The 15,446-nt window shown below is 44.1% G+C and overlaps 1 protein-coding gene across 2 annotated transcripts; it reads right to left on the bottom strand.

Moving 5' to 3' along the window:
- Positions 1-2,409: 2,409 nt before the first annotated feature.
- LOC131671328 (uncharacterized) lies at positions 2,410-14,753 on the bottom strand. Of its 2 annotated transcripts, none has more exons than XM_058947679.1 (6): positions 13,744-14,753; positions 11,799-12,019; positions 9,150-9,311; positions 8,483-8,690; positions 6,996-7,191; positions 2,410-6,347 (listed from the first exon to the last, which is right to left on the bottom strand). In XM_058947679.1, the coding sequence occupies exons 1-6, from the start codon at positions 13,757-13,759 to the stop codon at positions 6,155-6,157; spliced, it is 996 nt and encodes a 331-aa protein (XP_058803662.1). In that variant the 5' UTR covers positions 13,760-14,753; the 3' UTR covers positions 2,410-6,154. The 2 variants fall into 2 exon arrangements, with proteins under 2 accessions (XP_058803662.1, XP_058803663.1); XM_058947680.1 differs by having other exon boundaries at positions 11,808-12,019.
- Between the last annotated feature and the right edge of the window lie 693 nt (positions 14,754-15,446).

The raw sequence follows: 15,446 nt of genomic DNA, 5'->3' as shown, positions 1-15,446 counted from the left end.
GCAATACGACAGGGACGACGCTGTCAACAAAGTTCGGCAGGCCGAGCAATTCTCGACAATCCGACGGAGCCGACTGTTGGCTAGCGTTGTACAAGCGCATTCTGAAGGTGGCATTCGCTTATCGTTCTGTTGGTCTGCCGGCTTATGAGTTTGATCCATAAGCCACTTGGTTCCAGCCAAGATAAGTCGTAAGTGTGCTTTAGCTCGATGAAATTGCCGTCGCTCAATATATCTCGAGTCTTGTAATCGCGGTACACGGGTATCTTGAAGAGTTCTTGGAAAACGTTCCTTGAATCTGCCAGCGGCGTTGTAGTGTTTTCCGCGACGACTGTTGCCAGTAGCAGATACAGCGCCAAGTGTGTCCTGCAACTAACGGTTCCAACGTTGAAAAATCAGCTCGCCAACGACGTGGATTGTCCAAATCACTATAGATTTGAAGCGCGACAAGTCAGATTTATTCTGTCACTTTGATGTTTGAAAGGAATTCAATTTATGCAATAATTAAGTTGAAATCGTTTTGTCTATATTCAACAAGATGGACTTTATCTCATATTTATAACCTAACGATCAACGAAGCTTCTAGTTTTGGCGATTTCCTGTCTGCCTCATTCGATTCACCCTGTAAGCGCACAACCTTGTAGCACTTGGCCTTTCTACCATCTGCTTTCACTCTCTCCCTATTTATAACTACACAGAAACCCAAAGTAATTCGTTAAAAAAATTGCAATTTTTCTGGCAACTGGATCGATTTGTGCGCGGCGTATTGACGGGTCGAGCCACTGTACAATTTCCAATCGTGCAAGAGTCCGAAAATCATAGCTCTGCACTCTACGAAATCACTGCACGCTTAAAGTTAGCGCGACGCGCGATTCCGAACGACTAAGATCACGAGGAATCGAACGCCGTTAGCAATGAAAATTCCGTGTACGAAAATTTCACGATGATACAATTTTGAACGACTTTCAAGACTGCGTCGGAGGACATCTCGGAGCTCGAGTGTTTTTTGAGACCGACGGGGGCAACTTTATGTATCACAGCAATTTCAGGCTGCTAATTACAACGAATGCCAATCGCCGCGCAACTGTTACGTCGACGCTTTCCACGGCTTCTACTGACTTGCGCCACGGAACGCGCGACGAGCGACAAGAGCGTTGCCAAAGCAAGCGAATGGAAATTCGTGACTCACGGTGCGGAAGTCATTCTTTATTGGCCACCGATGGCGCGCCGTTACGCTCTCACATCGGCCGCGACGGTCTGTTACTTTTGGCAGGTTGTTGAGCTCCGCGGGACAACTGTCCGCTTTGACGATTTTCCCTCATCGGTGCCAGGTATGCGCACCCCCCACTTCCGTTTAACGGACTCGCACGCTCGTTTTATTAGCTCCTGAAGCTATACGCCTTTAAAGACCCGTAGAAACATATCTGAATATCAGTTGAAATATCAGTTGCTTACGCGGCACTTAATGACTTGAAAGTCAATTGGCGTGCGAATTGATTGAGTTGTAGCATCTATATCGGTTGGTCGTACCTAATTTCCATTATATATGCCATCACATAGTAGCTCCAGGCGTGAATCTAAAGGACCGGTCACCTATTTCACTGCGAAAACCCACTACGCGAACGATTGCTAGTATATCACACAGATGAATTTTTCCAGCCAACGTACACAGCGCCGTCAAGAACAATATGACGTCATACGACTGTGATGGTTTAAACGGGAATAAGTGGATATGTTTTCCGGTGTAAATCAGAAAGATCGCGTTGTCTGTACTTGGTGTGGGGATGCATTGGCTACTAGCCCTCAGTGTCGTCAACATGGAAATGTCAAGCTGCGCGCCAGTATTATAAACGGCTTAAGATTGTTGTTGCACATCTGAATCGAAGAAATAAAAGTCTGCATGCGTTTAATATTATTTTATTGTTCCTTTTTTTGAATAAACTAATTTATATGGAGAGCAAAAAACTATTTAATTATTGAACTGCGACATCCCAAATGCAAAATAATTACGAAATATGGAAGTGCAGGAGTGAAGTTGGCAGCCATCTTGAAACTTATAGTTAGACTACTTTCGCCATAGCGGATCTGATGTAGAAATTTAGAAAATACAAGACCCCAAATTTAGTTTATTTTTGAAACGCTGCTAAAAAACTTGATAAAGAAGCTATTATACGGTTCAGAGCTTGCAGAAAATTTTCGTCAACGACTTGCAAATTTAAATGACATTCCCCAGCTGCAACGTTTTTGTTGATTATTTCGACGCGATGTCCAATTGGGTCTAATTTGGATCTGCTCTCTTGCATCTTCCGATTAGCTTATGTCTAGATGATCCAGAGTGCTCCATAATTTTTTCCTAAGGAATTTATCTAATGAAAAAATTTGATACAAATAACGATAGACAATGAATCAGAACTTTAAGGTACGTTTATTATTAGTTACAGGTCAAGTTACAGAGGAATGAACTTTTCACTCTTTCAAGTGCGCTTTTGCACCTCTGGACTTGCTTGTCTTTCACTTTTTGGCATAAAATCAGTGTATTATTTCGAAAGAAAGTAATCGTTTGATCGGACGCTGTTGGTTGCATAGTTCTTTTCTTAGGAGATTATGCGAAATCCTGCAAGTCTAATTTCTTACATTATCGAGGGAAGATTTCAAAACGATGAAAGATCTAAGATGTTCATCTACTCTTTTACAAGAATCCAAATGTTTTCTTTGTTTGAAAATTTAACAGTGTAGCTGTTATGTACAAATTCTCTTGATTATTTCGCTAAATGTTAATCTTACAATTATTTCCAATATTCTGGTATATACAACAGCTCTTTAATCGTTGTATATAAATATAATCATTATTCGTGTGCATAAATTTTGTTTTAATTACTTTTCTTTCTCTTTATAAAATGTAGCCCCAACAAGACGGAGCATCTAGAAGTGCTAAGACCTAAGAATTTTTTTTTTTTTTCTTATTTTTTTTTTTTTTTTTACTGCAATTCGTTAGATGCATAAATTACATACTAGCAGGTACAACATAAAATACAACGCTCCTTACCGCTAAAATCTTTCGAAAACAGTTTGTTGATTGCTTAAAAAAATACATCTTTTGTTCATCGTAAAAAGCGATACTTACTTATAATTTACTGCCGCGAAGAAAATACACTTTTAACGCTACACAATTGCTGCAATTTATAACTAAATTACAACTGAAATGTTGTTTTGCATTGATCATTGGTTTGATTTTAATACATTCCTCGTATAGTTGTTTGCTCTGCAGCTAGTTTTGCCGTTTTTACTTTTTTGTAATCTTTTAAATATTAGTGCCTTTAGTAAAATTGCCTTATCTATTTTATAAGAAAGGTCTTTGTCAATGTTCAATAGTATCGTATGGAAAAATCATTGTAATCCATCATTATTATCATCAGTGTGATTGAAAAGTCTGAAATTGCCGTTAATCATTAAGAATATTAAGACTATTCAATCACGAATAGTCAATGAGAAATTATAATTGTTTTATTCGGATAAACATTTCGATTGAAATTTCTGAAGGGAATTCAAAATGAGTCGCTATATGAACAATAGGTTTTGATTTACGCGTGAACAGTTAGAAAGGTCGTCGATCCAAAAATCACCCGGTACACTCGCTACTTCGGGGGGCTCAACAGTGACTCGCTATCATAACTTTGAGTAATTAAAATTCGCGTCTCACGTTCGCTTCCCCCGGTCGGCCTAATCGTAAAGTGGTAAAAGTCGCTACTTACCCTAGAGATATGTGTCATAGGTACTTTTATTTAGCGGCCGCTACCTCGAGAAAAAGAGTAGCTGCTGAGTATATATTTCGCTCGATTGAAATCAAATCGTATTAGCTGTCCGTCTAACGCCCTAAAGACGATGTAAATTTTTTTTTTATTTCCCTCGCGATGATGCCTTTTCGTAACCACTAACGAAGCTGGGAATACCAAAAGAACGGTTTTGCATTTGATTCGACTCTCGTTCAGAAATATGCGTATAATACAACGCTTGGCAATAAACCAAATTACTCTCTACGGCTATTTTTCTTTTTTTTTTTGTTTATAATACTGATTCTGAGATAACTTCAACTAATTTTGTCAAGTCGTTACTGAAGTTGTTTATATCGTGTATAAGTATTAAAAAGTTTGTCTGCTGAGTTCAATTCTACCTACAGCCTGCTAAATCAACGCTTGCCGGATAGGCATTCGGTAAAACTTGACGGATGTCGCGGAAAGGAAGCTTAAATTCGATTACCAGCCGTGCGATCTCGGTCGAGGTATATGATTTCCTCGTTAGAAACAACGTTCGTCAAAAAGGCCACTGATCAAACTTTATTTTTCCCCCCTCGTCCCTTGTCCACGCCCAGCGCGTACTTCTCTCTCTCTCTCTCTCTCTCTCTCTCTCTCGACTATGTACGAGGATGAAGTACACGACTAAACGCTATGTACTTTCTTTCTCGCGCGAGGATATCGATCGATTACGCGGGACCGGGTGCCGGGGGTTCGCTTTATTCCTGTCCGGCCACGCGACGGACGCTGCCCGCCGATCGTTGGCCGCGGGGCGCGCGAGCCGTGCAGGTACTTGCGAGCGTCTATCACAGACAGGAGTCGTCGCGCGTCGGGCGCGATCGGCGGGCGGCTCCGGGCTCGTGCCAAACTGGATGCGCGCAGGTACAATGGTTCTCGCGCGCGCGCGCGCGCTACCTCTTCTCCTCTTCGCACTCCAGCCGAGAGGAAATTGCTTTCCTTGACACCGAGAGCGTGCGTGACGGTGTTTAGCGCGCGCGCGCGCGCATACTTTTAGAAAAAGAACGAAAAAAAAAATAACAAGTCTCTCGCTTCCTCAAACGCGTTCGCTTGTACACTCTACGGGGGCGTTCGGTGAAGTTGCTTTTTTTTTCCTTCTTCTCATTTTTCTTTTATGCGGAGATAGTTCACAGTTGGCACTAGGAAGCTTCGAGCTAATTGCACATTCGTATTTTTACGCGTGTACTTTGGAAGCGATAAACGATAGAGTCAGCAGTACATTAGTTTAGCACGACGACCGTGGCCGCCGTGAAAAGTTGCAGGAATCCTTTGTCTGTCCGTTATTTCTAGGATTATCGTGTGGACGAAATTTGTAAATCTCGAAACGATCGCGGCCAAAATGCTCGCCGGTAAAACAAAGATTCCCAATGAGATCCCATTAGCTTCTTGGATCTACGGTAGCGGGTACAGACGTGTGCATCACCGAGAGCGGTGGCAAGGACACATCGTGGCGTTCGATTTTTCGCGAACTGCCCTGCTAGTGCCAATAAAGGGGGTCACGAGAGCAGAGGATAAAGAGAATTTCACGCGGACCGTTTCTTAATATATGAATATACTCTAAAGTCTCTGGCTCGGTACGAATCACATACATAGTTACATTGTTTCTCCTTTTCCCCACCCTCGTCTTCGTGCTCGCGAAAGAGAGGACACTTCTCGCGGGAACTCGCACCGTCCACTCATATCGTGTACAGTTCGCAGTTGAAGAGTAAAAGTGAATGTATAACAGGCAGTTTTTAAATTTGGCATCTAAGTATTCATGTCGTCTATGTATAGTAGTCGAATCGTCTGATAGATGTAGAGTCTTCGCATCGAAATCGAGCGAGCGACTGCGGGAGTCGCGTGGATTTGTTTCATCTTCGTTCCCCTCGTTTTCGACGATCGAACTCTCGCGACAAGTTCTCTCTCTCTCTCTCTCTCTCTCTCTCTCTCTCTTTGCGCCTTTATTCTGGGTTGAAAGCGGAGGAAAAACGAACGCACTGTCTCCTTTGTCATCTTTGAATATCGATCCACGCGAGAAGATGCACAATGTGTGGCACTTTTTTTCAATATTCCGCGTTCGATATAGGAAAAATACGCTTTCAGCGAAGGGCACATTCAATATTACTAATCTAACTATTCTATAGGGCTGTTCGGTGGCGAAAAGAAAGAGGCATGCAAGAGATAAAGTATCGGCAAATAGTCGAATGCTTTACCGCACACAACGACATTGCTCCAATGGTTGATCGACGAGGGAAGACTGCGAAGGAAAACAAAGGAGAAAAATGCGTAGCATTGGAAGAGACGAAAGAGCTGCACTCCAAGTTTTACGTGCGTCGGCCACGACGATGGAGCCCGACGCACGCTTATAGCTACGTGGACGCGGCGAGGCTTATCGACGTCGACTCGGTCACGGCGGCGCGTGGCTTTACGTCCAACGAGTCGTACAGCGGGAACTCGCAGCAGATCAAGCACTTCAGGAACCACGGCACCTCTCCGTAAAACGCCGGCGGAATTGGAATCAGCGGCGAAGTCGATTGCTTGTAGTAGCGATACTCCGCGTTGCTGAAAGATACATGCATTTTGGAAAATTCATGGCTGCATTTCTTCAAAAAAAAATATTTCTTTCTTCCGATCGAGAGCATTTTTTTTTCAACAAAGTTATTTGCGAAATTACGGGCGTCAAGAATTTTTTCTAAAGAATGAAACAAGATTTCAAAAATGAATTCTCAGCTAGAAACATTTTTTGTTACAAGGATTTCTTCGTATTTCTACGAAATGATAACCTAATTTCAATAGCGGAAATAAAATGAAAAATATTTCCCATTTCATTTCCTATGAGATATATTTTTCTCAAAATAATAAAGTAATTGGTATTTATTTTAAAAAATACTTCCATTAATAAGAAAAATTTCTCAAAAATAACGAAGTTTCGTTTTGTGTTTGTTTCTTAAATTAGAATCATTGACCACTAATTGTACAAGAACGATAAAATCTCATTTCCAATAAAAATTGTTCTATTTTCAAGAATATTGTTGTTCTAATTGACACAAACAAGAACATAATCAAACATTTACTTAAAAGAAGCAATGCGCGTGTGTCTACTTCTTAATTAAAAAAAAAAAAAAAAAAAAAAAAAAAAAACGCACTCTTGAGAATGCAACGCGAGTAAAAAAGAAAAAAATTCGTTTGAAGTTTGGCAAAATTACTCACTCCCTGTATCTCTCGTCGGCGGCTTTCTCCAACAGCGGCATCCCCGAGAGAAAAAGTATGATGATAGTGGTGAAAATGGGCGAGGCAATGGCAATCCACTCGAAACCCTCGATGACGTTGAGCGAGATGGTAAAGATACCCCACCAGACGACGATTTCGCCGAAGTAATTGGGGTGCCTCGACATACTCCACAGACCTGCGCGAAGCATCGATTCAACAGTTTGAACGCATCCGCGCCGCGCGCGAGTGTCGCAGTGTCTGGCAGAGCGCCAAGCACTCTCGAGAACGTCGGGGCGCAGTGGCGATCGAGGAAAGAACAATCGAGGAACGGGGCGCGTTGTGCGGGCGCCGAGTTCGCTCGATGCGCAGCTTTACACCGGTGACACTTTATCGAAGTGGCGTCTACGCCCCGGCTCGCGATCTTTCGAGCTCTGCTTTGGATAAAAAAATGGCTCCGTCGAGGTGTGGCCGCGAGGGCTTATGCAACGTCGGCCGCCGGAGGAAGTCACTTTTTTTCTTTGCTCGCGCGTGACGGCAATTTGTCTTGCTACCTCTTTAACAAGATTGCGGGGCTTGTTGTTTGCTCGATAAAAGTCGATAATAATAAATTGCACGTTTTCCCGCCGTTATTTTTTTTTTCCGTGGAAGTTTTTTTTTCTCTTTGTTCAAGACCCCTCCCATACAATTCTTGCAGCTATCTAAAAAATGTATATATATTTATACGTGTATTGTAGACGGGAAAAATGTCGCGTTTTACCTCCAAACGAAACAGACTTGCTACTTGAAACAATTAATATTGACAATTGTCATAGCCCCGATAACGGCTAAACAATTACATGGAGCATTCTGTCCAGCGGTTTAATCGTAAAAAAGTATCAACGACGATTTTGAGCTGTCACTGGTGTCGAAAGTAAATAATAGTGCACGCTGTAGCCGAACAAGCGTAACTCCCAACCTCGATCAATTTTCGTGCAAAGCTTTACCGATAAAGTACTTATCGCGGAAGAAGACTCAATAAATCAAATCTACGAAAGGTTATTTTAGGTTTTTGCATCACAATCCTTTGTAGACTGCGTTTTTAAATAATTTTAATAATTTATTTTAAATCTATTCCTTGTGTGAGTCGTTGATTTCTTACGAGGAGGCCGGCTAGATAAAACTCTCAAAAATTGGTTCGACGTAATCTAGACTATAACGTTTATTCAAGTACCAACAATGTTGAGCTTAAGCATTGGAGGGAAGACGCGACAGGCTTCCCGCCCTTGCTGTATATATTTCAGTTGGCTAAGAAACTGCATGGGAAAGGTGAGGGGGGGGGGGGGCTTACGGGAAAAAGCTCGGCCTTAAATCCACAAGGATTGAATTGCCTGCCGACGTTTCGAAAATTGAACGTTAACACTCGCGCCCTCGTTATCGATAAAGAAACAGGGTTACACGGCCATTAGCCTCGCGTCGTTGCCGCGAGCAGTCAAAATACTTTCGCTCACCGTCGTTGCACCATTTGCCGTTATTGCTTGGGTCCTGCCTGAAGACGAATTTCTGCAAGTCAGCGTAAGTCTCGGCTAAGAGTCCGCCGATGAAGAGGCCGGTACCAGCGCTGTCGAGGGTCGTCATTGTCTTTGGCGCCGGCGGTATTTTGTGCCTCGGCGAGTTGATTATTATCACCGGCAGGCTCACGATGTACACCCACAGTGCCTGCGCACGCCAAGTTGCAAGAGCGCTGTCAGAAAATGTGCTTGCGTGCGCCGATCGATTTTCGGCCTTTTTTATGTTTCCGTTGTATCGCGTATGCATGTAATCGTGAAGGTGAGTGTTATACGGTAACGACATGGTTATAAATTTTTTCGATAACATCGCGCCGAGGAAAAGATTGGCGAAAATAATTTTATGATGAACTGCTAATGAAAACGGAATTTTCATGCCGCTTCGTCTAAAAGTGTCTTTACGACAAACTATTTTATCAACGCAGAATTCGAAATGAAATTGCAATTTACATTTATTGACTAATAAATATCAACGAAAATACGTAGCACGGTGATAAACGCGAAAGAGATTGCAAATAGATGAATATTGAACCGATAAAAATGTCTTAATCGGCCGGAAGCTTCAACAGGGTTGCAGCGCCGAGCTTGAGGGATAAAAAATAATGATCACCTGGAAGGTCCAAAAAACAGCGAAGCGTATGACGTTGCTCCGTCGGTCATCGAAGCGCTTGTCCCTTCCGATTTTGATAATACGGTAGAGCAGATAAGCAGAGAGACGGGCTCCCCAAAGACAAACGAATATCGTCACCATAAGTTGGCGACTGTCGTAGGTCTGCAAAAGGTTAGCTAATTGAACGCAGCGTTTCGTATCGAAATTGACTCCCACTCTCGGAATCAATTTTCTTTTTTCTTTTTTTTTTCTTTCGTACAATATAGGTTGAGTGGCGCACTTCCATCTAAGGGCATTCGCCTATTTCAATTATCGGAATCGAGCAGAGCTTGTTTTTTTTCTCAAGGATCCTCGCTCAGTCCGACAATGCTTGCTTATTTTTTTATTTGCACAGTATGTGGAACTTGAAGCGATGTAACGTGCAAATCTTTATTGCGCTTGAACAGAGAAAATTGTTTCCGTGCACAATGTTGCCGTGCCGCGGAGATCCAAGTAGAACTTTTATTGAAATCTAAAAATAGATGCTTTTGGATTTGCATATTTACATTTGCTCAAATTACATTTGGACTGTGTAGCGAAACTACAATATAGCAACCATCTTCTTACATAATTAAGCGATAAGTAAGCATCGTCCACATTGCTTTATAAGGTATTCCATAGTTTTGATGCACTAGTCTCGTAGCAATTTAACAAAATGCTCGTGTACTTATAAACTCCTCTGCGAATGTATCGACTTAAAACCACGAGCTGTTATTCTTGTTTATTTTTACGGTACTTACTATTTCGTACAAATACTTCCGTACAACAAAACTAGAAAAGTGCAATGGTGATAACTAAAGAAAAAAACTATGAAATGAGGTTGTTCATTTCTACACTTAACTAATCTGCGATACTTGTGAGATAAATTTAAACATTGTGTCTTTACGGATAAAAAAAATATTATTAGATAAAAATAATTACTCAGAAGAAGAAAATATTTCATCTAAATACATTACAATCAATTCAATTAATAAGGATGCAAACTTTTACAGATGTAATTATTGACAAAAGTCAATGCAATCATGTGTAAAATAGAAATTAATAATTACGTCGAAAAATAAATTCAATAGCATGAGCTGGATAGTAATAACTAAAAAATGTTTTATGTGGAAATGATTAAAAAAAAGTGTAGATAAATCAGCAAAATAATTTTCTGATATTCGGATTATTATTAATTTATATTATCGTCTACTGATTCAGGTTCTAACCAAGCAAGTATAATGAAAATGGAAATATTAACAAACGTCTTTGAATGAAATTCTCCATTCTATTTTTTTGATGTTATATTGTTCTATAGAAAAAAAAAAGCGAAAGTGATCGCTGAAAGCGCGATAATGTTGTTTTTCGTTGTTGCGAAATGTTTGCATCTTTTCACTGACTGTTTAGTCGAATTGAATTCTCACAGTTCATTATTTAAATTAAAATCGTATCGCGTTAAAATATAATCAAAATATTTCGATGTATTAGCAATCTTATTATAGGATTAGCTGTTGTAAGAGGAAAAATCTGAATAACACGTACGAGTTTTGGTTAAAACCTGACGTTGTACGAAGCACTCCGACTGAACGATTCAACGCACGGAAAATCATCTGCTTGAATTCCGACAATTACTAATTTCTACTTGAATAGCTCTGTGTAGTAATAACATATATTTGTTAAAAAATGTCATGATAAACATTCTATCTACAATCATAACTTCATCTACATACTATGTCATGTAAGAAAGTACAGGTTCAATCGTCGAATTAATATCGACTTTAGCTAGTTTATGCAAATGTACTACGTAACTACGTAAATTCTATGTATTTACAGACAGCGACTCGCAAAAGTCTGCCGGTTGGCACTAGACTTTGGATCAGAGCCCGTTATCTCGAGTATTGGAACGCGATAAAAGGGAGGAAAAAAGCCGACGATTAATATATTTCAAAGATCGGGTCAAGTTTACTGTCCGTGACAGTTTCGGAATGAAAAACCGACTCTCTTTCTCTCTTTTTTTCATCTGCCGTACCGAGGGTATTGCGACTTTCTGGAAACGGAAAACGGTTTATATTTACGATTATGAGTGCTATAGGCATTGACTTCGATAGTCTCCGCGAATCAAAAAAGTTCGTTCTCGTTTTCGGGGCGCGTGCACTCTGTTCGATCGATGCGGCTGTTCTAGAAAATTGAAATATATCTAATTTGCAACGCGATACGCAGGGAGAGAGAGAAAGGCAATCAATCATGTCGATCGAATCTACAACGTGTAAGGTGGTGCGCGAGCCACGAAGCTGCAAATGTATTTGGGTTTAGCGTCGACACTCGTGACGGTCGCTATCATTGGAATGCATAAAATTTAGCAGTAGATACGCATCTGCAGCCCACGCTGCAGGTCTACGTGTGTGTACAGTAGAGAAAGAGATAGAGCGAGCGAGAGAGAGAGAGAGAGAAGGGAGATAACAGGCGAAAAGAAAAAATCAACAAGACAAGAGATAATGGCCGAGAAAGTGACTAATTACAGATGCTTTGCACGAGTTCTCTCACTTGTCAGTTCGGATACGTATATAACCAGAGCTATTTGTTTCGAAAGGGCGAAGATAGGCGCACCGCAATGGTCGCGAGCCGACTCACCTTACCGACCTGTCCGAGGAAGAAGGTAAGGAGGGCGACGATGATGAAGTTGACGCCGCCGGCGAAGTCGGTGACCTTGTCGAACTGGAAGGTGGCGGCGATCGTGAAGAATATCAGCTGCATGCCGACCGTCACGATCGCGCTCACCGCGAAGTGGTCCACGTCCAGGATGTCGACCGCCATGTCGACGCCGCTCAGGTTGTCCGGCTTGCTGGTTACGACTGGAACAGCGATCGTTCGCGTGAGACTCGTGCACGGCGGTTTCTCGCGCTCCCTCGACCGGAAGCACGCGTCCTCTTCGCGAAATGACCGGCTTGCTTTGCGACGCAGGCGAACTCGTCGAACATGGCAGAACAAAAAGAGGCGATACAGCCACGCTGCGCTCGTCGATCGTCAGTTTATAATGCAGTCGAATCTCAGTTCGAAATTACGCAAGCGTTGCACGTCGAAGCAATGAGAGATTTTCAGCCGCGTCGATTTCAAAGCAGCACGACGATCGCAAGTCGATTATCTCGTCATCGTTGCAAGTAGACGATGCAAGCTCAAGCTTTCTCGCTTACCTCAATGAGATAAGACCAGTTGCTACGTGTCAATGAAATCGGAGGATCATATTCAAAGGCAAACTCTTTTTCAAATAATCGCAATGAAAACACGAATTTTCCCGTTGACATTTGCTAAACGAACTCGAACCCTATTGCGTTATTTTTTACGTCGTTAAATAATTTGTTTTTGTCAATGACAGCCCGAAGTCCAGTGACAAAGTAATGTTGATATGCAATTTTGTTTTGTGTCGGATTAACCAACAAATTACAACTTTCGAAATCGTTGGATCCGAAATATTACGTCGAATTTTCACAAGGAAAAATTATAGATTAAATGACGCGTCGCCTGAAAACTTTGTTCTTCGCGTACGCCGCTCTTCGCGGACAAGCGCGCTCGGTTGACGTCGCGTTCGAAAAATTCATCGGATTTACGCGATGCAATCAACGCCACGAGATTACGCGCAGCTAGCCGGCGGTCGGCGTTCCGATCCGAAACCGGACGCTCGCTTGGCGATAAAATCGACAATCGCGGGGTCGATCGTCACGGCAAGTCGTCTCGGACGAGGGACGCGATCGCGCAACGAGCTAAGCTCGCTTCCCACGTCTTCGCGGGCTCCGACGATCGATTTCGAATTATGCGGCACGCTCCGAGGCGACGGAGCGCAATCGACGCGTCGGGCCGCGCGCTGTCCTCGCGCACGACCGCCGCCGGCTCAGCCCATTATCCGAGAGGAAAAGCTGCGAGCGCTACGGATCGCACGCGTCGAGCGGAATCGGGACGAAGGGACGGTGCAGCGAAAAGAGACGACGAAGAGCAGGGGAACCAAGGAGCACCGACGCAGGACGAGATGAAGAGACGCGCGAGCGACGCGTTTTTCTTTGACCTCCCCCCCCCCCCTCCGCCCGCACTGGCTCGGTATACCTTGGCGCGCGAAGAGTCCATATCGCAGGCCTCGCTGCCTCTCCTCGCGCACCTTTGTTCGTCGCTGCGTCGTCCGCTCCCGCCGAGATGGGGCACGCGACCTAGCGAGAAGCGGCTTCGAGCGGAGGCGACCGCGGCAGAGAGCTAGCGAGGCGAGGTCGTACGAGGCAACTGTCGCGCACTGCTGCAGGCGTGATCGTACGCTTGGCTCGCGCGCCGGCCCGTGGCGGCGGCACTACTGCTCGGCACGCAGACCAGCTCGCGCACTACGCGTACGACGCGGGGGCCGCTCGCCTCCCTTCGTTGCGCCGTCGGTGGGCGGCGATCCGCTCCGCTGTCTCTCTCCCCGCGCGAGCTCGCACAGCAGCGCCCAGCTGCGTGTGCAGATGCTGCAATGTGTGCTTATAGCGCAGCCAGGTATGCTTTGCAAGCTTTCAAGCCAAGCGACAGGCCACCGCGCCAAGCAAACCCTTCGACTTACAATCTTCGCCTGACATTTTTACGATGCTACTTTACTTTTGTCAACTAAGTCCCTTCGATTTCCGTTTCCCGTTACTTCCAACGCGGACTCGTCGGCTTTGGCATTTTCGTCGTTTTTTTGTTTTCCTTTTCGCTCGTTATCGCGGATTCTCTTCACGGCGACTCATCCCGAATGTCCCATGAGCTCGCGATGAATTCGTTGAGACACGACCGACGACTTGCAACGCCGCCTATCATTCCAGTCGGCTCGCGAGTATGTGTTTGCGAGAGCGGAGTGCCCATCAGAGGTAAGCTCTTCCCGCGCGCTTCTCGTGCACTGATTACAAGCTTCGCTCTGCTGCTGCTGCTGCTGCATTATCACCGTCTCACTTCTGCTGCAGCTCCCTCTCTCTCTTGCCGCAAGAGCTTTCGCGAAGCTGCGACACTGTCGTCACTCTTACGGTAACGGTGACCTGACCGGCTTTGTGACCGAGATCTCGCAATTGCGTCGGGGGTTTGAAATTTCGCACCAGCTTATTGCGAGCATCGATGCACGCGCGCAGCAATAAGATACTTTGAGAAAATCGATATCGAATTTTCATTTTTTTCTAGCGCGTAAACTGAACGTGACTCGTATTGAAACATCAATTGAAGTTTTTGGAAACAACAGTTTTGCTTAAATACTTGTCTCTGGTACTGCTTTTTCTTCGTTAATGTTTTGGAATCTCGTCGACTCCGACGTTGTAACCTTTCTTTAACTTTTAACTGAGAAACGTTGCTTCCTTAACAAATATATCATCACTGTAGCTTTCTATATTGTCGGTACTTATGAAACGCGGATCACTGTATTTGTAGCTATCTTGCGGATTGCCACAAGTTCAGAACGCTTTTCATCGAAGACGAGCGAACGAGTTCCCGCGATCGTGGAGAAAACAACGTGCCTCGTTCGGGGTGCAAAATCTTTGAATTTTCTTTTCCCCTTCGCGGCGCAACGGAGCAATCGGTCCAAGTGAAATTTGGCGCGCGCCTCGCGCACACCTCCCTCGTAACGGTCACTAACCGCGCGCACGCGAGCTTTCGAGAGTCGGGGGAGGAAGGCGAGCTCGGCCCCGGCGAGCTCCCCTCCTCCGACGGCGGCGGTGCGGCGTAGTGGCGCGCGCCGCGCCATCGGGAGCGAGTAGCCTCTGTGCTGCATTCGACGCCCGCCGAATCGATAAGCCGCAGAGCGCCGAGAGAAACGGCGCAGCTCCCCTTTTTTTCTCTCTCGCGACTCGCAATATAGACAGGTGCCTCGCGATTACGTGCTCTCTCTCTCTCTCTCTCTCTTCGCGCGCGCGGGCTACGCCACTTCTATTTATCTCCTGGCGAGCAACCTCGGGCCTCGCGTTTTCGTCGCGGCGTCCTTTTGCGGGCTTTTTACTCTCGCGGCACAGGAGAGACTTCTCGCCGACAAACAATGTTGGAAAATATAGTAATGCGCATGCTTTTTTTTGAGTAGATTCGTGACTGATGTCGTTTTTTTTTATGACGCGAATGCCAAGGACAAGTTGGCCGGATAATTTAAGACTGCAGTTTTTCCTTAGCTAACGTTGAAATTTTTCCCTCAAATTATTCTAAAGAATATTGCTTGCAAGTAAGATCAGTGAATCTAGATTTGAACGAGAATTTGAAAATTTTTTAGTTATTTGGGTTCCGTTGAATGCTGATCCTTCGCGATACGTCACT

Source organism: Phymastichus coffea, unplaced genomic scaffold (assembly GCF_024137745.1).
Source record: "Phymastichus coffea isolate CEN01 unplaced genomic scaffold, Cenicafe_Pcof_1.1 PCOF00124, whole genome shotgun sequence".
NCBI lineage: Eukaryota > Metazoa > Arthropoda > Insecta > Hymenoptera > Eulophidae > Phymastichus > Phymastichus coffea.
The sequence above is the reverse complement of the archived record's forward strand: the minus strand, read 5'-3'. Positions and strand labels throughout refer to the sequence as shown.